The following is a 25930-nucleotide window of genomic DNA, read 5'->3' as shown; positions in this document are numbered from 1 at the left end:
TCAAGTCCCAAATCATCACTTTGTTAGCCATGTAGGATAAAAATTAACAGAAGTGACACAATAAGATAATGGTAATAGTTCAAGGAAAAATTAAAACAACGCAAAAAATTCAAGAGATATAATAAGGTAGTGGTAATATCATACGCCAAAAATCCTATTTATTCTTTTTATTTTATCATTGAACAAGCTGTCATATCAATATAAAAGGGATACTAGTAGACAAATGCACATATAATTTCATAAACTAATAAAACCCACTTGATAAGTGGTTCAATAATTGTGCACAAGTTCAGCTATAGATGAATAAGTCCCTAAAACTCCAGCTAGAGTTGCAAACAAAACTATTGCCACATTCCCAACCAACTCAAAATTCCAACTTCTGTAAGAAGATGAAATTTTCAAGTAACAAAGACTAGGGAGCACAAATGAACCAAGTGCTACAAAAATAGAACCAACAATGGCCATCAGAGTCTCAAAATATGGGAATACATAAGCTATCATTGTGGTACTTACTAGTAACACCATCCTAACAAGTAATTGAACTTTCCTAGAGTTCTTGTTATCCATTGAAAGCCCTCCTTCAATGGCATTGGCAACTGGGGTTAACATCAAAGCATACCTAGTAACTGGAATTAACAGAGTGGTGTAGATTGCAACTTGTGAACTGATCAATTTGGTTGGTAAGTTGAGTGTGATTTGTGACTCAACACTTTCTCCATACATAACATAGCTTACACAAGAGGTCAATAAGTAAGTGAAAGTTGTGAGAATAAAGCTGAATAGTAATACCTGTGACCAAAATCAAAAAACAAACTTTGGTTAAACTTTTGAGAATTTTGAGCCAAAAGAAAGAAATATAGTAAGGTCACATGTGGTGCCTAACAGTCTAACACCTCAACTAAACCTCCAATGCAGATCATTTTTTTAAAATTTTCATATATAAGTAAATAGTTTTCAAAACTATATGAAAATTGTGCTATTATTAAAAATTTTGGGGGCCGCCAATTATTTGGACCTTGTCCTATATATTAGGTAACACATGTCCCACCCTGAAGTTTTGGAGACCCCCATTACAAAATATGATAAATTTTTAATGATTATAAATAAAAAAGATAATTTTTTAAATTTGATAGCCTTTGATATAAAGAGGAAAAAAATTAATATTTCTAAAATTTATAACCCTTTTATTGAGGATCTTAGGCACATGCCTCACTTACCTTCTATACATGAGTAGAGCTTAGACGAGAGTTTATGATTTTATAACTTTTTTGTGGTTTTTGATTTTTTCCTAAAAACATAAAACAGTAAAAAAAATTATTATTATTTTTGTGTAAAAAATCATACTGGAAGACTATACCTGAGTGAATTGGTGTTTGTTTTTCATTGAAGTGTAGATAGAAGGGATAACTGGGTGTCCTGCAAAGCAAACTATGTACAAGCTCACAGCAGTAGGTAAGCCAGTGAGTTTAAGTAAAGACCCTTTTTCATGAAACCCAACTCCTCCAAAGGCACCAACACAGAAAATGGAGCCAAGAATTATAAGGCAAGAAAAGACTCCAGTTGCAGACACATAAGAGAGTATGCTCAAGTCAGTCAGCAGCATAGATGGCAAGATCACCAAAGCAGTGATCAGCACAAATGATTGGCGGCACTCAATCACCATCACTTCTCCAATCCTGATCATGAAGTTTGGAAACAGCTTCTTTAAGTTGTCACTTTCTAGGATCAACAGTCCTATGCCAACTAAGTACAGCTCTGAGTTCATGATCATCATCACTATGAATCTTCCTTTTTTCCCAAAGGCTCTCTCCGCTATGTCTAAGTAGCTTTTAACTGTTGGATCAGTATCCATACATGTCTTGAGTAAGATTCCAGTGTAAAAGGTCATCATGGTAACTAGGAAAAACAACCCTAAACTCAGCCATCCTCCACTTGAGAGAGCATAGGGAACTGTAAGCAGACCAATTCCTGAAAATATATATCAAAATAAATTAAATATGGTACCAAAAAGAAGAAGAAGAAGAAGAAGAAGTTGCATGCACTAACCCAGAAAAGCATTTGTTCCATTGAAACATGCCTTTAGAAAGCTAGATCCTTCCCTTTGGCTTTGAGTTAATAAAGGTGTCCTTGACTCACTTGCCATTGGTTTTAGCTTTAGTTGAATCTGTAACCAGAGATTTTAAGCTTAGAATAATCAAACTGAGAACTGTCTAGAATACTTCCAGAAGAAATGAATTACATAAATTGCTTTGTTTTCTTCCTAACAAACTTATCACAATTCACACATGTAGAGAGGACAACATATTGGTCTTTGTGTAATATAAATATCAAATAGTTTATAGTAGTAGTGCTATCAAATCTGATTCAAACTGTCCTTTTGTCTATATTTATTGTATTTATACATATGGTGTGCTTATAATAAATAATTTTTCTAGCTTCAACCACATTATTAAACAGCTATAAACTTATCTACTCTCTTTTTTTTTAAGGGTAACTTATCTACTCTTCTACATTGAATAATTTTGATGTCAGTTCTGTTCATAGGCCTAAACTGTCTATTTCTTTTTAAACTATATTCTCAATAATTAATCAATTATTTTGATAGGGTCCTTTGCCTATTACTTTATGAGAATTGCCAAGTGACATTAGTGGTGACCAACACACAAGGAGATGGCATATTGCTATTGGTGTAATCTAATATTAAATCTCACATATTTGAATTTAATAAATATTACGAGGTATCGCTAACCAATCATAGCGTGCTGGTGCCACTTCATATGGTCATATGGTGATGGACTCACCTTGTGATGTCAAATCTCCTTGCAAATATTAAAAAATTAAGGCCTAAAAGAAAAGAAAGAAATTGATAGGTCTTAGACTTGGGCTGGTTTAGCCTTTAGCGGGCCATGATGCTGAAATGATTTATCTTTATTATGTATGGAAAAATGTCTTAAAATTTCATATTTTGATGAGAAAACTACAAAAGTTTTAGTGTATGCCAAAAGATTAGGCTTCTCAACAGCAAGAACGATAAGTTTTAAGAATAGAATACTCTAAAGTAATAGTATATGTAAAAGTTGAACCAGCCCTTAGTTTAATAAGCCATAGAGATGTGTAGAAAAGCATTTTAAATCATTCTAGTTCATATATAATTAATAATGAAATTTTGTATCAGAAATTCTTACATATGTTGATGAAGGCCAAAGATATAAACAAAAGACAAGACTCCTGCCTTCTTCAAGAATTTGAATAGTCCAAGATGAAGTTTGCAGGGTTTTATGCTGCTAAACAACTGCCTCTTTCATAAAGGTAAAGAAGAATAAGAAAAAGTGCTTACTGAAAATTCTCAATCATATAATCACCAAAAAGAGAAAAGAAGAAGCATTACACTGATCGATCAAAGAGTGGTGAGAGCCACCATGCATAAAAGGAGAAGCATAAACAATGGAAAAGACTCAAGTTTTGCATTCAATGGCCAAATGGGTCTTGGCCCAAATCCGTTTTATATAAATATATATAATAATAAATATATATATATAAATAAATATATTCACCTTCAATGTGAATATATTTATATTTTCTATATATGTCAACTAACTTCTCTATTTTCTCGTATAATATATAATTACATAAAATAAACACTTGTCCTTTTCACTGATTCTTTTTCTGGTGTGTGTCCACGTGAACAAATGAGGAAAAAGTAGTCATAAATGTTCACTTTCTCTTGTCCTTTTACACAGTCTTTGCTTGAAAACAGAGTCCACCAACACTATATAATGTATTATTATCTGAATTCAATTATGGCACTTATTATTATGAACCTAAATCATTATTTATACTCAAGTCGAAGAAAAAGACAAAAACTTAAGCTGAAAAAAAAAGATTCTAATATTATATATGAGTTGAATCATAATGTTATTTAACTATGCCATAAAATTGCTATGTTTTAAGTGAATCATGTGATTGGAAGGATCATTAATTGTTTCATTAATTATAATATAATGAGCTGAGCACACAAGGACCAACCACTTATATTTATTCATCATTAGGAAATATTGAAGGAGGAAAAAAAAAAGACAACTATAACTTAAAGTATATAATAAAATAATGAAAACAATAATTAATAATTAAACTAGTGTAGTGGGTAAAGGGTCCATATAGACCATAATAGATTTTATTGCATTTGTGGGGCTAAACCAAACCATAGTTAAATTCAATAGATTCACATGTCTTTGTCTTGAGGTTTTAGAATCCCACAAAAAACAAAGACAAACATAAAGCTTTTGCTGCTTTCATTTCATTAAATTTGAGTATGTCAGATGAGAAAATAACAGTACACACAGCATTAATGGTTTGATCAGTTGAGGTACACAGCTGAATAAAAAATCTGTGTCGATTCCAAAGTATGAAAAACATGGAATGAAGACTTGGAATAAGATAATAAGTCTATAAGAGAAGCTATTGTGTTTCAGTAATATCATCATTGTGAGACACATGGGAAATAGGACCACCTAAGCAATAGTTTCATATCAAGTTATCACTCCACTCCAGATATGTCTACATACATTTTCTTGCAGTAATAATTATCATGCAAAATGCTTATACCAGAGACTTGACTTTTTATATATGGCTTTTGATATAAAGAATCTTTGCTTTACAATTACATATGCATGTTTATTTCAAGCAGCTTTCATTAAAGGCATAGAAGATAATGTTGGATATATAACACAATCTTGATTATATACGCACTTTCCTTCTCTTGGACCATTTCCTCACTTTAAGAACAATATCATGAAGAATGGTAAGAAAGTAATGTTGATTAATCAATAGTGCTTTATCAACTTCACTCACTTCTTTTGTTTTATTGAAACAATTGGATGAGCCTTGACTAAATAAAATATATGTATCCACACACTTTGTTGAGACTAAAAATCAGAAATAGAATTTTAATCACTCACCAGTCAAATATGTATCCAATAATCTCCTTATGTGGTGTCCTTTCTTCTCTTTTCTTGGGGTCTCTTTAGTTCCTGGTTTACTTGAGAATTTTCCCTTCTCCTTAATGGGGTTTTCTCCTTGCTTTTATGTACTCTTCCCTATTGCTATATCTACATCTGTCATTTTCTTTTAAAATTAGGTGTCATTATAGTATTATTATGTCAGATTCTATATGACACGTGTTGCATATTGGTTTTACCAAGGATGAAACATTACTTTAATGCACTTATTATCTGAACTAGTAAGTCCCTTTACTGGTGGCTTCATTTGGTCGGATGGGAGTGCATTTTTATTAACATAGAAATGATTTGTGCACTAAAAATATATAGTCAATACTTAATTTGATTAGTTAGGCTAACCCACCACATACATGTGTATAAAATTTAGGTGCACATATTATTATTCTAACTAATAAGTAGTATTTAAATATCTCAATTTATTTTTTTACGAAAAAAATATCTAAACTTGATAAAATATAGTATTTAAATACTTAATATTTTTTAGGAAAATATATTCAAAGTTGCTAAAAGGTTGAAGTTGTACTACCTACACTATAGTTAAAATTTTCATATATATTGAGTTTAAACTATTAAAGGATGGTAAAATCTCTTCTTTATTTCTTTTATATAAAAAGTATGTAGATAATTTTTTTTTTTATTTTAACGATTTGTTTGTTAACTTTAATGGAATATTCTAAATATTTTAATGGAATATACATTTAAAACTGACTTAAAAATAGATATTTATCAATTATATTATTATAAATTCAAATATTATAAAATATAGTTATTATAATAATATTTAATATAAGATTATAGATATAATACAAGACCAGATATTTAATAATTATATTGTTAGAGAATATATTATATTCAATGGGAATAGAGAAACCAAAATATAACTCTAAGCAAAATGTTACAATAGACAAGATGATAGATAAAAAGTGTTACAACTCTATTGCAAAAATACAAGTAAATAGAAATAAATGATGATAGATATATTGATAATACAACTCAAATCATAATAATACAAATAAATTTATAAGATAGAAGCAAAAAGTAAATGTAACGACCCAAAATCACTAATAAGGCTTAAGGGCCTTGATTAGCGTGCCAAGAGGGGAAAATAGTTTTATGTGTGATTTAAATGATTAAATGCATGATTATGTGATGTGCATGATAATATGATTATATGGATATGTGAAATGCATGTTTATGAGTATTAATATGCATGTGGGCCATGTTTAGCGTATAAGGGCATATTTGTAATTTTGGCCCGTTGATGGCATAATTGTGATTATATGTGGTAGATTGTTGAGACTACATTATTATGTGGATATATTTGCAGTATATGGCTCAAGACAGTCCTAGTGGGCGGATTGGTGAAATAGTCACGATGGGGATTTATACCCGGCTTGGGGGAGCTTGAGGGTATTTTCGAGAATTTAGAAAATATATTGGGTATTATTAGACATTGGGTAAATAATTGGTGATTAATTGGATGAAGGAATTTAAGTAGTAAATTGTAACGACCCAAATTCACTAATAAGGCTTAAGGGCCTTGATTAGTGTGCCGGGAGGGCAAGATGGGAATTATGTGTGGCTATTATGATTAAGATGTATGATTATGATTTTAAGCATGTTATATGACCATGTGAATTATATTATGTGATAATTATGATATGTGAATTGTACTGTGTGGGTGCTGTGATACAAACGTGATGCACGTGCCAAGACGGTCCTAGGAAACTAGATAATGGTAACTGGTGATTTGGTAACCTGCGTAACCGTTAGTAACTATAGAGAGTAACAGGTCTTATTGGGAAAGTGGTAGAATTGCAAAGTTAGGAAAAGGACAAATAAGCCCTTGAGGTCTAGTTAGTAAGTGATATTAATGGAGGGTTAAAATGGTATTTTGGCAGTTAGTAGATGAGTTTCAGCTGAAGAGGGAATATCATATACGAGTAACACTTTGGGAGTTGGTTATGCTGAATTGTGGAGACCTAGAATAAGAGCAAAAAGGAGATAGAAAGGAGAAGCAGAAATCTAAACTCTTGGAAGGAGAATCAAGGGATGTTTGAAGTTATCAACCAAGCTTAGGCCAAGAAAACTCAGAGGTAAGATTTTGATTATGTTATATCCAAGTTTAAAGTCTGAATTTTAGTTAAGGAAGGTGAGTTAAGATGAGTTGGTGGCTGGTTTTATGTAATTTCAGAGAATTGGGAACCAAGGGGGAAGGAGGTCAAGAGCTGGAGGTTGAACCTATCACTTAAGGTAAGGTCTCTGTATGTTTATTAGGTTTGTTTTGTTAAGGTATAGGGAGTTTGAAGTGTGGGTTGTGCTTGAGTTCAAGCAGTTCATAATTTCTCTGGTTTGAGTTGTCAAGTGGGAAATTCAAGAGTGAATTTTAGGATTGAAGGTGTGAGTGAGCTTGGGCATGATGTCTTTGAGTTGTTGTGAGGTTTGTTAGGGGTTTAGAGTTGGTTTTGGGGCTTAGGATAGAGTTTGGGGTGATTTGGAGAGGTTGGAGCTCGGGAAAATGCGAAGGGAAACCCAGAAATCTGGGTCTGCGATGGTGTGCCGCGGCATGGCTTTTGCTTGCCGCGGCCTAGGGGTCTCTGGAGGTGGGTGCCGCGGCACAAGGCAAATTTCAGGGAGTTAAATTTTGCAATTTTTGGTCTTTGCTCTGGGGGTTCGGGGGATGCCTCCGGGGTGTTATTCTAAGGTTTTGGGGGTTCCGAGAGTGTGGATTAGGTACCGGGAAGGTAGTCTTGGATTGGTTAATGACAAAGAATATTATATTTGTGTTTTGATTAGGAATTTGGAGAGGCTCGGGGTAGAGGAACGTGCTTGTGGCTACGTGGCATCGGAAATCAGTAAATTGAAAGGTAAGAACACTGCACCCGAGTGTATGATTGTGATGGGACTAAGCGCTCCCGTGAACTGTTTTGTGTCATCGTTGGTATTATGCCAAGGGACACGTATAAGCGGTCTAAGAGTACCGTTCATGATTTCTAGCGCACGGGGCGCGAATTGGCCACTGGGAGCCAGAAATAATAGGATAACAGAGGGAGCAGCTTGCGAGCGGTAGCCCTGGTTATCATTTGTGCATTGTGTTATATGAGCTGATATGCTTTGTATATGAAATACTTGACTATTGATATGCTTGAAGTTTATGAGATGCCATATGTGAGATTGACTTGACAGCTAAATGTGCATGTTCTATTGTTGATATGTGTTCTTGCTGGGCCTTGGCTCACGGGTGCTACGTGGTGCAGGTAAAGGCAAGAGCAAGCTGGACCAGTCCTGAGGTGGAGAGCTCCGAAGTGAAATGTACATAGCCAGCCGCTCGATCACCATGATCGAGGAGTGTGTCAGGACGGAGATCACCTAACTGCTCATTTTGCCTTAGTATGGCTGTTAACGTATATAAACTTTGTAACTTTTGTAGTATGGCTTTTAAACTGTCATTTTTGGGATCCCATGTACATAAACAATGTTTAGCAGTGAAAATGTATCTTTTGAGACCAAAACGCTTTTAACCCTAGTTCCTCTACTATTTCAATAACACGTTTTCACTTTAATGACTTGATTAGCGAGTCTGGCACTTTATAAACACACAGTGTAGCGGTCCTGGCTATCCAGGGCGTTACATAAATATTAGGAACACTCGAGGAGTTAGCGAGAATTGGGAGTAAAATGACTATTATACCCCTAGATTGAGTAAAAGATTAGTTTTATTTGGGAGGGCAAAATAGTCTTTTCCTAAGTCTAAGGATATACTCAATATTTTCTTATAACAAAACAGAAAGCTGTAGAAAATTGAAGGAAAAAAAGAAAAAGAAAAAAAAAGAGAAACTCTCTCTCAGCTCACCCCTTCTCTCTCCCACATATCTCTCTCACTCTTGCTTCCATTTGGACATTGAAGCTTAGCATCAAAGGGGGTGCATATACTAAGTTTGGGCTAGGGAAATCTTTGAAGTAATTGAAGGGGAATTAAGCAGGAATTGGAGCTGGAAATCAGAGGAAAAGTCGGAGAATTGAGCTGAGTTGGTGTGAAGGTTTCTACTGAAAGTTGGGTCTCAATTTGAGGTAAGAATATCGCTTTAATCTCTGTGCTTTTTCGAGTAGTTTAGGTTGAATTTTGAGTTCTTGAGTATGGATTTGGTGATGAATTTGGTTGATCTTGTGAGGTGATAATATGTAACGCCCTGGATAGCCAAGACCGTTACAATGTGTGTTTATAAAGTGCTAGACTTGCTAATCAAGTTATTTAAATTAAATCGTGTTATTGAAACTATAAAGGAACTAGGGTTAAAAGTGTTTTGGTCTCAAAAGCCACATTTTCATTAAAAAAACATCATCTGTTACATGGGTTCCCAAAAATGTTAAGTTCGAAGACCGTTTACAAAAGACACAAGGTTTATGTACAACAACCGGCCATACTAAGGCAAAACAAGCAGTTAGGTGATCCCTATCCTGGTCCACTCCTCGATCGTGGCGGTCGAACCGCTGGCTATGTACATTCCACCTCGGAGCTCTCCACCTCAGGCTTGGTCCATCTTGCCCTTGCCTTTACCTGCACCACGTAGCACCCGTGAGCCAAGGCCCAGCAAGAAAACACAACAACAACAGAGCATAAAAAATCAACATACAAGTCAACATCTCACATTGCATCACATAAACTCAGCCTTATCATCAATCAGTATAATCAAGTATTCCACATACTAGGCATATCAATTCATAACATATACAGTTCACAAATGATAACTAGGGCTAGCACCCTCAGGCTGCTCCCTCCGTTATCCCGTTGTCCTTGGCTACCAGTGGCCAATCCGCGCCTTGTGCGCTAAAATCATGTACGGCACTCTTAGACCGCTTTTACATGTCCCATGGCGTAATACCAACATTGACACGATACAACTCTCGGGAGCACTTAGTCCTATCACAATCATACAACCGGGTGCAGTTTTCTTACCTTTCAATTCACTAGTTTCCGATGCCTCAAAGCCGCGAGCACGGTCCTCTACCCCGAGCCTCTCCAAGGACCTAGTCACAACACAAATGAAACATCCTTTGTCACTAACCAATCCAAAACTACTTCCCGGAACCAATCCCACACTCTTGGAATCCCCCAAATCCCTAAAACAATGCACCGAAGACATCCCCCGAACCCCTGGAGCAAAGGCTCAAAATTGCAAAATCCCATGTTCTGAAATTGGCCTAGCGCAGCGGCGCTGCCCTATAGGGCCGCGGCGCCCAGAAAGTCAGAGAGCTTGCTCTACCCAGGAACAGCCTTGCGCCGCGGCGCCCAAGAACAGGGCCGCGACGCTCCTTCGCGAACCTAGATTTCTGGGTTTTCCCTTGCGTTTTTCCCGAACCCAAATCACTCCAAATCATCCCAAATTCATACCTAAGCCCCAAAACCAATTCAAAACCCCAAATAGACCATTCAACAACCTATAAACATTATAATCTAGCTCAATTACACAACCACTCACAGAATTCACACTTAAATTTCAGATTCAAACCCTTGAACCAAAACTTGAGAAAAGTGCAAACCAGACCTTTAGATTCCTAAGCCATAACAGTTACGAAAATTAAACATGATACACTCTTACCTCAGTCAAGAACCCAGCTTGAATTCTCCTCAACTCTAGCTTCAAATCACTTTCTCTTTTGATTATTCCAACTCTGAGTTCATGCAAAACCAGCCACTAACTTGTTTCAATTCATGCTTATCCTCTAAAAACCAGACTTGAAACTTAAACAAATCATAGACAAATCCTTACCTCTGAGTAATCTTGGCCTAGGCTTGATTTGATTACTTCTAACCCCTTGATTCTCCTTCCAAGACTCAAATTCATCTTCCTTCTTCTACTTTTCTTTTACTCTATTTCTAGGTCTCCAAAATTCAGCATAAATCAATTTCCAAAGTGTTATACGTGATTACATTTTCCTTCAGCTGAAACTCATCTAAACCACTGCTAAAAGACCACCTTACCCCTCCACTAATACCCCTTCCTAACCAAACCTCATGGGCACACCTGTCCTTTTACTTACATTACAATTCTACCACTTCTCCAACAAAACCTGTTACTCTCTATGGTTACTAACAGTTACACAAGTTACCAAATCACCAGTTACCGTTATCTAGCTTTCTAGGACCGTCTCGACACGTGCATCACATTGATATCACCACATCCACGTGGTACAAATCACATAACATAATACACATAGTCATATAACATGCTTTAAATCATAATCATGCATCTTAATCATTAAAATCACACATAATTCCCATTATGCCCTCCAGGCACACTAATCAAGGCCCTTAAGCCTAATTAGTGAATTTGGGTCGTTACATAATATCTGATGAGTTTGGTTATGATTTTAGTTTTGTGGTTGGGGTTTTGAGAATTAAAATAGGTGATTTGTTCTTGAATTCGTGGTTGGATTGGTGTTAAATTGAGGGTTTGTGTTGGGAAAATTCTGGGTTGATGGCTTAGTGTTCTTGGCTAGAAGAAGAAGAAGAAGAGAAAACCCAGGTTTTCTTTGGGTCGAAGGGGCGCGGCGCAACCCAGCCTGGGGGGCGCCGCGGTGCGTGTGGCACTTTAGGCCTGGGTTACTCTCTAACTTGGGGCAAGTTGCAACCCGCCTGAGAATTTTAGCCTTGGAAATGTTTCAAGAATTATTAGGGCCTGGGAGTTCGAACCTAGGCACTCGGGACAATTTCTACTACCCGGTTTAGTAGAAATTGAGGTTCCGGGGGCTAGTTTATGTCTCCTATGTATTTTATTTTTGATTGGAATTTGATGGATATCAATGGCCCTTGTGACTATGTTCATCGCCAAGGCTCGAAGCTAAGGACCGTGCTTGAAACCATTTCCATTCTCCGCTCGGAATTAAAGGTAAGAAAACTGCACCCGTTTATGTGGCTATGTTGGGACTAGGGTTCCCTATATTCAAATACAATGCTGTATGGTTATGACATGCCATGTGAGCATGAAATAAACGGCCTAAGAGTGCCAGAATTGATATTTGCGCACAGGACATGACTCGACCACTGAGAGCTGAGGTTAGCTAAACAATCACTGAGCTCGCCCTAAGCGAGCCAGAGTTAGTGGGTTAAATAAAAGGTGCGGCCTAAGGGCGTCAACCCTGGATATTGTATGATGACTATGATGTGTTTACTGTTGTTAAGTTGTTTCCTATAGCTTGTTTAATAATGGTTTAAATGGTTTATGATTTGTTGATTTCTAGCATTGATTATATGTCTGTCATAAGGTGTTGAATACCTGATTAACTGCTTTATGGATCATTTGATTATCTGTATTGTTTATGCTTTGTATTATGGTTTTCTTGCTCGGCCTTGGCTCACGGGTGCTACATGGTGCAAGTAAAGTCAAGGGTAAGGTGGACTAATCCTGAGTTGGAGAGCTCTGGGGGCAGGATGTACATAGTCAGCTGCTCGACCGCCACAGACGAGGGATAGCATAGGGACAAGAAAACCTAAAATGCGTATTTTTCCATTAGAGTGGCTTGTGAATGTATATGACCTTTGAAATTTTGTAACTGTCCTTTAAAACCTGTTTTTGGGATCCCATGTACCAAATGTTTATCTAAATGGAAATTTATCTTTTTATGACCAAAATATTTTAACCCTAACTCGATTATAATTTTAGGATCACATTTTTAACTAAATGACTTGAATAGTAAGTCTTACACATCTATAAACTCACAGTGTAACAGTCTTGGTTATCCATGGAGTTACAGTAAAAGAGGTAGAAGAACAAAATAATAAGAAGAACAATAGATAAAATCTCACACTCACACAACCAAAGTGTAGAGTAGTGGGGATCGCCAACTTGAACAAGGTTCAAGACCTTTGTACAAAAGCTTATTTCCCTTTATACTCTAAGAATTAAGGGATCTCTCAAGGAAATAACTCTCTGGAATTATCAAGCCTATATGGTGTATTTTCCAACCAAGTGCTTTGTGGATAGAAAATGACATGTCGTACAAGTGAGCATTAGACTCATATTTATAGATTTTTGAGACACACCATTTGAATTTCAAATTCCACCAACCCCCATGGTTGTTACCAATGTTTAATTGGAGGTTTATGGAGTTAAAATGAAGATTTGAGAGTTACTTAGGATGTTAGAACCATTCAAATTGGAAAAAATTGAAAAGTGGTTTTGGCTGTCAGCCTCACTGGCCGAGCCAACTGGCCTCTGTCCCTCAGGCCACAACTAGGAATAAACAGTGGCCGCGGCCGCAGGCAATTTTCAGCATCCAAATTTTCAATTTTTCCAAAACGTCCTAAACCTTTTTTCACATGATTTTGTAACCTTCATACACCTAATGAGAGTTAAAAACATGTCTCCAACATCCATATTTTATAATGACTTTGTGAAATCCAAGTTCAAATGTGTAACATACAATCTACACATTATTCGGTAATATTTGAGAGTTACACATTTGTAACTGATTTTGTAACTCCAAAATATGTCATATTTGGGCACACACATGTGTCCAATTTTAAGACTCTTAATAATATGTTACAAGATGTGACAAATCACATATGTGTGACAAATCACATTTTGTAACATTGTTTAATCTAACATTATATTATTTAAAAGAATATAACATTCCCCCACTTAGATTAAATAATCACATTTTGTAACACTTATTTAATCAATCAAACATTATATTAAAATGTAATATTCCCCCACTTGATTAAATAATCACTCTCTATAGAAACATTTGCATTGGTGCATAAAATAAAATGTCTTTTGACTTGAATTTTAACTTAGTGTAATTATCACAAAGTTTGTTAAAATTTTGGTTGTCGAAGCATTGAACCATTATTCCTTTGATAACAAACTGGTAATAATACACACACCTTTGCTGTAAAGACCCAAATTTCCTAATAAGGTTTAGGACCTTGATTAGGAGGCCGAGAGGGCCATAATTGATTTATTATGCCATTAAATGATTATATGCATGTTTATGTGAATTATATTATTATATGAAGATAAATGCATGCATATGGGTCCACTTTTCATTATAAGGGCATTTTGGTAATTTGGCCTATTGATGGCATATTTGTATATTTTCATGCATGTTGGTGAATTTTGAATAAGGCCACATCAAAATGTGGATTTGTTCAAGCCATTTAGCATGAGACGATCTTTGAATGCAAGTTATCGGTTTGGTCATAACGGGGTTAATGTCGAGGCTCGGGGTGAGTCTCGGGCTAATTTGAGGATTAGTACATTACCGGGAATTAAAGGGTAATGGGATATGATTTATTAGCATTTGAGGATATTGGGAATAACGGGAATTGGAGGACGTTAATTGTGATTAATGGGATTAGAGGACGGTTTTGCCCTTAGTGGTTGTTAAGGGTTTTACTTATGCCTAGGGGTATTTTAGTCTTTTCACCTAAGGATAGATATGAACCATTGAAGGCTGTAGAAACCTTGCAAAAACGGAGCATAGTTTCCTTCTTCTCCCGATCATCTTCTTCTCTCCATTTCTCTTTGAATTTTGAAGCTCCATTTGAGGAACCAAGCTAGGGAGTTGAGCCTTGATGGTCTAGGGTTATGTTCTACCATTGAAGAAGGTGAGATTCTGAGCTTGAGGTAAGTTTCTAGCCATTAGAACTCTGTTTTTCTGCTCTATTTTCATTTAGTTTTCAGTTGGGATTTTGAGTTGGATAATTGAGAATTGATGGGAGTTTTTGGCAAAGATTGATTGGGTTATGATGCCTAGGACTTGTATGTTGGGTATTTGGGTTCATTGGGGAGTTTGAATGAAATTTGGGATCATTTTGTGAAGCTTGGAATTGGAAAACTCGAAGGAGAAAGAAATAGGGCTGTTTCAGCCTGGTCCTAGTGCTATAGAGCCCAAGGGAGGGCGCTACAGCATTGTCCAGAGCCAGACAACTCTGGTTGTAGCGTTGGGGTGCTAGGGGGCAGCACTATAATGCTACCCTGCTTTTCCTGATTCATATTTTGGGCACTTTTGAGGGTTTTTGGCTCGGGGTTTCAATTCCTAAGGCTCGGGATCAAATCTATTAACCGTTTGAGTATGATTCAAGGTCTCGAGAGTGAGGTTTAGGTCAAGAACCTTTTATTGTTGATTTCATTAATTGGATTCCATATTTGGTTATGACTAGGTGACTGCTAAGGGATCAAAGGATTGATCGTTCTCAAGGGTCGTTCATTTGTTATTTCTCGCTCGAACCAGAGGTAAGAGAACTGTACCCAGTATGTGATGCATGAGAAACATGTGATTAGGGCATGATATGAATATTGAATATGAGATTGATCAGAGTTTGAGTCTTTGTAAATGTGCATGATCATAATTATCTTAGTGATTGTTAAGTAAGCATGTTGAACGCCCTACATTTGGATATTTGACATATGATATATGCCTAGTTGCATTACTTACTTGTGTATGTTTTTTTTCTGGGGGGTTTTGGGTTTTTGCCTATAGTGCTGTAGCACCCACCTTGTAGCGTTGTAGTGCTCCTCAGCCTCCTGAAATTGGTTTTTGGGTATTTTCTTAGGGTTTCCGCTTGGGGGCTCGGGGGACAGGTTCACCACCTCATTTGGTGGAACTTGGGATCCCGAGATCGCGAGTTTGTCCCTGGGATTGTCCTTTGGAATTCAAACTCATTGAAGTATCATTTATGGATTGTGGCTAGGTGTACGCCAAGGCTCGGAGTGGGATCGTGCTCGAGGATCGTTCACAGTAACTAAATCACTCGGAATTAAAGGTAAGAAAACTGCAACCTTTTATGTGGATAAGTTGGGACTAAGAGTTCCCTATACTTGTATGCAATGTTGTATGATGGTATTATGCCATGTGAGTATGAAATAAATGACCTGAGAGTGTCGGAATTAATATTGGCGCACAAGGACACAGCTCGGCCACTGGTAGTTTAGGTTAATTAAATAATCACTGAGCTTGGCCTAAGCAAGCTAGAGTCAGTGGGTTGAACACTAAGCTCGACCTAAGTGAGCCGAAGACAGTGACGTAAACAAAGGGTGCGACCTAAGGGCGTCGACCCTAGTTATTGAATGGTATGTTTATTGTGTTAATATGATGATTATGACATGTTAAATACTTGGTCAAGAGACTGTTGATTTGTCAATTACTATCGCTGAATATGTGAATGTTGTGGATTGCTGAATATCTGATTATGCTTTGTGAATTATTTAATTATCGATATTCTTTGTGCTATGATGTTATGGAATTCCAACAAAGATCTGGAAGTCTAGCTCTTGCTTCTACTTGATCTGGAAGTCTTGGTTATGGAAAACCTTCTCTTTGTTCTACTTGATCTGGAAGTCCAACAAAGATCTGAACTTGGATTTCCTTCCTGAGAAAATGCGAGTGAAGGAGCTTAGGAAGTGTCTAGCTCGTGATTTTGCCAAGGCTCATGGTGGTCTTTCAGATGATACTCCTCGGCATGGAATTCATCTTTCAAAGAAGCAGTCTCCCCAGACTCCCAAAGAGGAAGATGCAATGAGAAAAGTTCCTTACGCATCTGCAGTTGGAAGTCTGATGTATGCCATGTTGTGTACTAGACCAGATATCTGCTATGCAGTGGGAGTAACGAGCAGGTATCAGTCAAACCCAGGAAGAAAACATTGGATAACAATTAAGCATATCCTGAAGTATTTAAGGCGGACTAGGTATTATATGTTAGTCTACAAGGGTGGTGTTCTTGTAGAGTCCAAGAAATTTACTTAGCTAGTTAGATAGTAGTATAATAGTAATAGTAGTAGTATTTTTATGATTGTGGATTTTGGTTCAGACCGGGATTTAATTGGACACTCGTAGTAATACTTGTAGACTTTCTAAGTTTAACATATAGTTTAAGAATATTAATTTTAACCTAAGGTTTGATTAATATGACTGATATTGATGGTGATATTTATTATATTATAAGGTTTAGATAGACCCAATAAGATAGTAACACTTGTCGTGTGTAGGTTTAATGATAATTAAGTATTTTTGAGGAATAAACTTATTAAGAGTAATATTTGAATATCCTAGGGTCTGCCAGCAGCCTTGAAAATGTTAGAGGACTTAGTCAAAGTTGTTTACTCAATTCAAATTAAGCTGAAAATGTGCAATTTCATGTTTAAATATTCAGCGTATGCCGATATATCGCAGCTATAGAGGGCGATATATCACAGTACGAGGATACGAAAAACACGTAACTTCGCACGAGCACCTCGATGAGCCTCGGGCATGCTGGCCCAGGCGATATATCGCCTACAAGGGGTGATATATCGGCTCCCTTAGCATAATTTTGAATGTTTTTGAAAACGTTCCCATTTTAATCTTTAACCTCTTGATAAGTCCAGCATCTTTCTGACCGAGTCTTCAGCCTCTGCTGAACGATAATTCAAATATTTTTCACTTAAAAAGCCATTATTTTATTCAAGTTAAATGAAGATCTTTTCATTATTGAACTCTATAAATAGGACCTAGTACCCAGCCATCTATTCATTCATCAAGCTAAGTTCAGAGGCTGCAAGCTGCTAGGTTATTTTTGAGAGTGTAAACACTTGGGTTGGGGATTATAAGCTTAATCATTACAAGCTTACCAAACACTTGGAAAGTAAGGTATATAGCACATTTCAGTTCAAGGTTTAGATTGGTCATAGAAGCATTCAAGGTATTCCAAACTCTAGTTCATTTGGTATTATTTTCCTTAAGTTCTTATAGTTTCTACTCAACATCCTAACTTTATTCTTTATTCTTGAATAGGAAATCTAAGATCTTGAACATAAGATTTTTGGTAAGTGTATTTTAATGGTATAGTTCTTTCATCACTTTCATCCCTTTTCTTTAGTATACTCACCCTTTCATTTATGGTTTTTAGGAGTGTTCCAAAGTCACAAACCTGTTCTCATATCCCGGTACTTTTGGTAAGGAAAATAGGATAGGATTCTATATGTTATGTTATGTGTTATCTTATGATTTATGTGCTATGTTAACCTATGATTTATGATGTTATGTATGTTTGTAGACTTGGGCATATGACCTGTACAACTAACAAGCCCCAATAAATTTATGGGCATATGACTTGCTTAGCTAGCAAGCCCCACAAATTTAATGGGCATATGACTTGTTTAGTTTATAGGACCCCAAGTAATAATGGCCATTATAGTACGTGTATGATATGTTTATGATATGTTTTATGTTGCATTATGAATTTTATGTATATGATTTATGTGTTAGATTTTCCTTGCTGGGCATTAGGCTCACTTCTTTATGTTTTATGTGCAGGAAAATAGTTTTGATGGCGAGAAAGGTTCTTGGAAGCTTGGGGATGTGTATTGAGATGGAATGGAGTCAAAGGAAGGAGTGTTCAATTCAAGGATGAAGTCTCTTTAATTATGGTTTTATATGTATTTTCCGCACTTTATTCTGTAATTCATTTATTCATAATTACGCTCTGTTTTTCTTTTAAAATAATGGGATCCCATATCCTACTTTAAATTTTATGTAAGTTTAACATTTGTTTTACAAGCTTTAATGAAGTAATGATTATTTCACTTGTAAGTTTATTAAAAATTAGTGTCTATGTATAGTTTCCGTTAATGGTCCAAAGTCTAGAGTAGTTGGGTCATTACAGTTCTGAACCCTGTAGGCTACACCAATTCAGATTTTCAGACTGATGTCGTGTAATGACCCACTAATCTAGACTCTTGGACCATTATCGAACTATACATACAAATTCTTACTAAAACATACATTTGCGAAAATACCATAATTTATTATAAACTTGTAGAAACAAAGGTTACTTTCATAAAAATAAGTAGGATATGGGTACCCATTGTCTTTAAAACAAAAATAACTTAAAGTGAAAAGAGTTACATAGAAAATGCGGAAAATACATGTAAAACCATAAAAAGTAAAACAAGACTACATCCTCGAATCGAATAACGCTCGGCCCCTTGACTCCAATCATCATCGATACACATCCTCTAAGCGTCACGAATCTTACCGCCTCTAAAGCTATTTTCCTGCACATAAAACAGAAAGGAATGAGCCTAATGCCCAGTAAGGAAAATCTAACACATAGTCATAAACATAAATTTCATAACAAACGTAAAGACATATCATAACACTTAATACATACACTTATTATAATGGCCATTATTACTTGGGGTCCCATAGACTAAACAAGCTTATGCCCATGAGATTAGTGGGGTCCTACTAGCTAAGTAGGCATATGCCCATAATCTTTTTGGGGTCTTGTTAGTCAAATAGGGCATAAGCCCAAGCCTGCAAACATACATATTCATAACACATTTAATAACATAAAACATAAGATAACATAAGCATATAACATATTGATTCTAGCCTATTTTCCTTACCAAAGCTACCGGGATATGTGGACTGAGTTGGGACTTCTTGGAACACTCCTAATAACCATTAAAAAGAGTGAGTCTAAAGAAGAAAAGAGATGAAATGAAAGGGATGGAAAGACTAAACCATTGAAAGTTACACTTACCAAAACTTATGTGCTCAAGAGCTTAGATTTCCTAACCAAAATAAAATGGGGTTAGGAGACTGAGTAGAAGATTAAGAGAAGGGAAAATAACTTAAAACAAATGAACAAGAGTTTTGGTTACCTCAAAGACTTGTAAGATCAAATTACACCACAACCGAAATACTATAGAACCTCACTTCCCAAAGTGTTTGATAAGCTTATGATGTTTAAGCTTATGATTTCCCAAACCAGGTGTTTACACTCTCACACTCACTTAGCACTAGCAGCTTCTGAACTTAGAGCAAAAGGTGAATAATGGCTGGGTACTAGGTCCTATTTATAGAGTTTGGGAATGAAAGTATCTTAATTTTACTTGAATAAAAATAATGACTTTTTAGGTGAAAATCATTTGAATAATCGTTCAGCAGAGGCTGAAGACTCGTTCAAAAGATGCTGGACTTTTGAAGAAGTTTAAATGGCTGAAAGGAAAAGAATTAAAAAATGTTTGAATTTATGCTGGAGGAGGCGATATATCCCCCCTGTAGGCGATATATCGCCTGGGCCAGTATGCCCGAGGCGACCGTGCATCGTCTCGTGTTTTCCGTATCTACGTGCTGCGATATATCGGCACACGCTGAATATTTAAACACGAAATTACACAGTTTTAGCTAAGTTTGAATGGAGTAAATAGCCTTGACTAAGCCTTCAACGTATTCAAAGCTGCTGACTGACCCTATAACATTCAAACTTTACCCTTATTTAATTTAATCCTCAAAAATACTTAATCCTTAATTACCCATTCATAACATGTGCTTAAAATCCTATTGGTTGATATCTAAACCTTATAGTATAATAAATATAATCCTTAATTATCAGTCATATAATCAAACCTTAGGTTATACTTAATATTCTTAAACTATAGGTTAAACTTAGAAAATCTATAAGTACTACTATGAGTGTCCAAATAATTCCCGGTCTGAACCAAAAATCCACAGTAACAAAGATAATACTATACATACTATAATACTACTAAACAATTAGCTAAGTAAAGTTCTTGGACTCTACAATTCTCCCCTACTAAAAAGAATTTCGTCCTCGAAATTTACTTACCAAATAATTCCGGATACCGTCCTTGCATATCCTCCTCCAACTCCCACGTTGCCTCGCGTTCAGAACTATTGCTCCATAGGACTTTGACTATAGGAAAGATCTTGGATCGTAACTGCTTCATCCCTCTATCTAGGATGCTAATCGGTCGTTCCTCGTAACTCAAGTCCTTCTGGAGCGCTATCGTATCGTACTTGAGGACGTGAGATGGGTCTTATACATACTTGCGTAACATCGAGATGTGGAAGACGTTGTGACTATCGGCTAGTGCTGGCGGTAGGGCTAGTCTATAAGCTACTGGTCCCACTTTGTCCAATATCTCAAAAGGACCTATAAATCGGGGACTAAGTTTGCCTTTCTTCCCGAACCGCTTGACACCCTTCATAGGAGATATCTTCAGGAAGACTTGATCTCCAACTTGGAACTCCACATCACGTCGCTTGGTATCCGCATAGCTTTTCTATCGGCTATGAGCAGCAAGCATGCGCTGTCTAATAAGCATTACTGCTTCTTGAGCTTGTCTAACAGCTTCAGGCCCTAGAAGCTGCCTTTCTCCTACCTCGTCCCAGTGCAATGGTGACTGGCACCTTCTTCCATATAGCAACTCATAAGGTGCCATCCCGATCGTCGACTGGTAGCTGTTGTTGTATGAGAATTTGATCAGCGGTAAGTACTTGTTCCACGATCCTCCGAAATCAAGTATACACGCTCGTAGCATATCCTCTAAGATCTGAATTGTACGCTCGGACTGCCCATCTGTCTGAGGATGGAAAGCCGTACTAAGACTTAACTTAGTACCCATGGCTTGCTGTAAGCTTCTCCAAAATCTTGACGTAAACACTGATCCTCTATCTGACACTATCGTTTTGGGGATTCCATGCAATCGTACAATCTCTTGGATGTAGATGTCTGCATATTGGTCTGCCGTATATGAAGTTTTAACAGGCACGAAATGAGCCGACTTGGTTAGTCTATCTATTATTATCCAAGCGGAATCATGCTGCTTATTCGTCTTTGGCAGACCCGTCACGAAGTCCATGGCTATATCGTTCCACTTCCATTCTGGCACGCTAAGTGGTTGCAATAAGCCTGCAGGGCGCTGATGCTCCGCTTTTACTTGCTGGCATACCAGACACTTAGATACATACTCTACTATGTCCTTCTTCATCCCTGGCCACCAATAGATTACCTTGATGTCATGAGTCATCTTGGTAGACCCTGGATGAACTGAGTATGGGGTGTTGTGTGCTTCTTCTAGGATCGTCTTCTTAATACTTTGATCGTCTGGCACGCATACCCGATCCTTGTATCTCAACAAACCTTGACTGGATATTGAGAAATCTGTAGTCTTGCCTTCTCTGACTGTATCCACGTGTGCTGCTAGTGTGTCGTCATGTCCCTGACCAATTCGTATGTCCTCTAGCAGATTTGATTGGATAGACAAGTTAGCCAGCTTGCCTACAACCACTTCTATTCCGGCACTGATAAGCTCCTGCTGTAGCGGCTTTTCTATTCCGGATAAGGCTACCAAATTCCCATAGCTTTTCCTACTAAGCGCATCGGCAACTACGTTCGCCTTCCCTGGGTGGTATAGGATTTCACAGTCGTAATCCTTGACTAACTCCAGCCACCGGTGCTGCCTCATGTTAAGCTCCTTTTGAGTAAAGAAGTATTTTAAACTCTTGTGGTCCGTATAAATCTCGCACCGTTCCCCGTAAAGATAATGGCGCCAGATTTTTAACGCAAAGACCACCACTGCCAACTCCATATCGTGAGTTGGATAGCGTTGCTCATACTCCTTTAACTGACGTGAGGCATAGGCTATCACCTTGTCGTTTTGCATTAGCACGCATCCCAATCCTAGCTTTGATGCATCGCAGTAGACAATGAACTTATCGTTGGGTGTTGGGACACTAAGTACTGGTGTTGAGCAAAGCTTATCCTTAAGCAACTGGAAGCTTTCCTCACACCTATCATTCCAGTTGAACTTTTGTTGCTTCCGGGTCAGGTTGGTGAGTGGAGTGGCTATCTTAGAAAAGCCCTCTACAAACTTCCTATAATAACCTGCTAGCCCTAAGAAGCTTCTTACCTCTGACGCGTTCTTTGGTCTAGGCCAATCCTTCACGGCCTCAACCTTTGATGGATCTACTGCGACTCCATCTTTTGATATGATGTGCCCGAGGAACGCAACTTGCGAAAGCCAAAATTCGCATTTCTTGAACATGGCGTAGAGTTTATGCTCCTTCAATCGTGTCAAAATCAACCTCAAGTGTTCTTCGTGCTCTACTTCATCCTTGGAGTAAATTAAAATGTCGTCGATAAACACAACGACGAATTTATCCAAGTAGTCTTTGAAGACCCTATTCATTAAGTCCATAAACGCGGTTGGTGCGTTAGTAAGACCAAAAGACATAACCAAGAACTCGTAATGTCCATAACGAGTCCTAAAGGTTGTCTTAGGAATTTCTTCTCCCTTTACCTTGAGCTGATGATACCCGAACCGTAAATCGATCTTAGAAAATACAGTTGCGCCTCGGAGTTGATCAAACAAATCATCAATCTGAGGTAACGGGTATTTGTTCTTAATTGTTACTTTATTCAGCTCACGGTAGTCTATGCACATTCACATACTTCCATCCTTCTTTTTCATGAATAGTACCGGAGCTCCCCATGGTGAATGGCTTGGCCTAATGAAACCCAAGTCTAGGAGTTCTTGTAGCTGCATCTTTAACTCCTTGAGTTCTGTAGGTGCCATCCGATATGGTGCCTTAGAGATAGGCTCGGTGCCTGGTACTAATTCTATCGTGAAGTCTATTTCTCGAGTTGGCGGCAATCCTGGCAAGTCATCGGGGAAAATTTCTGGAAATTCTTGAATAACCCGAACATCTCCAACCTTAAGCGGCGTCTCATTCTCCACATTCGTGATGCTGGCTAAGAATGCTTGGCATCCTTTCTCCATCATTCTCTGAGCTTTGAGAGATGACACTAATGGGGTGCGCAGTCCTGAAGCTTGTCCCATGAAGCACAGTTTCTGGCCGTCAGGAGTCTCGAACATCACCTTCTTGCGTCTGCAGTCGATTGTTGTGCCATGTCGTGCTAGCCAATCCATGCCTAGTATGATGTCGAAGTCTTTGATTACCAGTTCTATCAGGTCTCCTTCTAGTTCCTTGTCCTCAATCTTGATTGGTACACCTCGTACAATTCGTGATGATAGAACTACTTTGCCCGAAGGCAACTCGGTTACAAACCTAGTTCTAAATCTTTCACTAGGTTTGTCTAGTTTATCTATCATTCCTAACGAAATATACGAATGAGGGGCTCCCGAATCAAATAATACATGACATAAATTATTGAGGATGGAAACCTGACCTGTGACCACTTTGTTACTAGCATCCGCATCTCCTTGGGTTAAAGCAAAAACCCGAGCAGGAACCATCTTTTCGTCCTTCTTTCCTTCTGGCTTTTGCTGAGGACATTCTTTCTTGCGATGCCCCTCTTGACCACAATTGAAACACTCCTTGGTGTTGGCGCGGCATTCTCCGGGGTGCTTCTTCTGACATTTGGCACATGGCGGGTATTCCACATAGCCCGACCTATTTCCCCCATTATTTGGTCGTGCCCTTTTATTATTGTCAGTTTGCTTGTTGTCAGGATGCCTTCTCTTCTGTCCGTTACTGTTGTTTTTGGACTGATTGTTGCCGCTATTGCTAGACTGATTGTTGTTCCGACTAGCCTGATGTTGGCTCTGCTGTCTGGGTTCCGGCTTACTGGCTTCTTCTTTGCTTACGTTGGCCTGTAACCTTTCTACTTCAATTGCCATCTCAAGAACATCGGCATATGAAGTGTTTCCCGGGTTTGCTAGCTTCACCCCCATCTCGATCTTTGGTCGGAGTCCTCTCACGAATTTGTTCACCCTCAGATAATCGGTTGGAACCATCTCTGCTGCGAACTTTGCTAGGCGGTCGAACTGACGAGCATATTTCGCCACTATTAAAGTACCCTGCTTCAGGTTGGTGAACTCCTCAACTCTTGTAGCGAGTACCGCCGAATTGTATTACTTCTTGTGGAACAGCTCCACAAATCGGGTCCATGTCATGGTGGCAGCATCGTGGGATTGCTGGACCAAGTCCCACCATATCCTGGCATCCTTCTTGAGCAAGGACGAGACGCAGGATATGCGATCCGCATTACTGAGATTCATGTGGGCTAGGATCGGCTCCACATTCCTTAGCCATTCTTCTGCTTCAAATGGGTCCGTAGTCCCTTCGAAGTTCGGAGCGTGCTGCTTGCGGAACCTCTCATACACTGGCTCCATGTACTGTACTGGATATGGAGCGTAGTTCGTTATTGGCCATCTCCCATACGGACCAACTTGTTGGGGTGCTGGGGCCATTTGCTGTGGATGCGGCTGTGGCGGAGGCTGAGGCTGAGATTGAGCCTGTTAGCGTTGTTGCTGTAGAAGTTCCTCGACTTGCTGTCGCAGTCTGGCAATCTCTGTAGTGTTGTCAGCTGGCTGTGCCGGCGCGTTGCGGCGAGCAGTAGCACGCACTCCCCTTCGGCGAACTGTAGGGACCGCATTGGTCGCTGGAACATCGTTGGAGGCGTTTCCGTTGGTGCGTGCAGATCTTCAGAGAGACATTGTAGCAGAGTTCTAACAGTTGAAAGAAACATGTTAGAACTTGACCTAATAGGCTCTAAGGCAAAAACTTATTCTAAAACAAACATACCTCAGACCTATTTATTATGACTTTTTATGAAAAGTTATATAAGTCTTTATTTATATTCAGAGTGGGTTTCTATACTTAAAAAAACAAGTCATCTTTATTTTCTAAGTGTGTTTCTAATCATCCTATATGACTTAATTCTCAAGCTCGAAACTTATCTTTGTTCCAAAGTTAACCATATTGAGGGAGGGCTGGGATCAGTAAAATCGTTCCCACTACTATGGCCCCCTAACTCTCAATAAGGAAACCAGGTTCATTGATTTGTATCCACCCTCACCGAACTTAGTCATTATTTATTTTATTTAGTATTTATTATGATTGCGAAAATAAAATCAAACTCACACATGATATTCAAATAACATGTTATTCATTTGGAAAAAAACAATTTCACTTATTACAATCAAAAGTAAATAAAACAAATAAAAAAAACTACTAATCTAAAAATCGGGATCTTCTACATCTGATCCGTCATCTAGCATATCATCATCTATTTGTTCATAATCATCATTGTCATGAGCATCGAAACGTCCTATAGGAAGGTTGGTGAGAATCCTATGTTTTTGCTCATTTGTGAA

At 37.8% G+C, this 25930-nt stretch overlaps 1 protein-coding gene across 4 annotated transcripts; it reads right to left on the bottom strand.

The window, feature by feature from the left end:
- Positions 1–216: 216 nt before the first annotated feature.
- LOC133829952 (amino acid transporter AVT1J-like) lies at positions 217–3545 on the bottom strand. 4 transcript variants are annotated; one of them, XM_062259803.1, is made up of 6 exons: positions 3389–3545; positions 3186–3292; positions 2802–2844; positions 2047–2164; positions 1358–1968; positions 217–789 (listed from the first exon to the last, which is right to left on the bottom strand). In XM_062259803.1, exons 4-6 carry the CDS (start codon positions 2141–2143, stop codon positions 271–273), a joined length of 1227 nt encoding a protein of 408 aa, XP_062115787.1. In that variant the 5' UTR covers positions 2144–2164; positions 2802–2844; positions 3186–3292; positions 3389–3545; the 3' UTR covers positions 217–270. The 4 variants fall into 4 exon arrangements, with proteins under 4 accessions (XP_062115787.1, XP_062115783.1, XP_062115784.1 ...); XM_062259799.1 differs by lacking the exon at positions 2802–2844; XM_062259800.1 differs by lacking the exon at positions 2802–2844 and having other exon boundaries at positions 3186–3298; positions 3389–3530.
- Between the last annotated feature and the right edge of the window lie 22385 nt (positions 3546–25930).

This window comes from Humulus lupulus, chromosome 4 (genome assembly GCF_963169125.1).
Source record: "Humulus lupulus chromosome 4, drHumLupu1.1, whole genome shotgun sequence".
NCBI lineage: Eukaryota > Viridiplantae > Streptophyta > Magnoliopsida > Rosales > Cannabaceae > Humulus > Humulus lupulus.
Note: the sequence above shows the minus strand (reverse complement) of the source record. Positions and strands in the feature narration are given on the sequence as shown.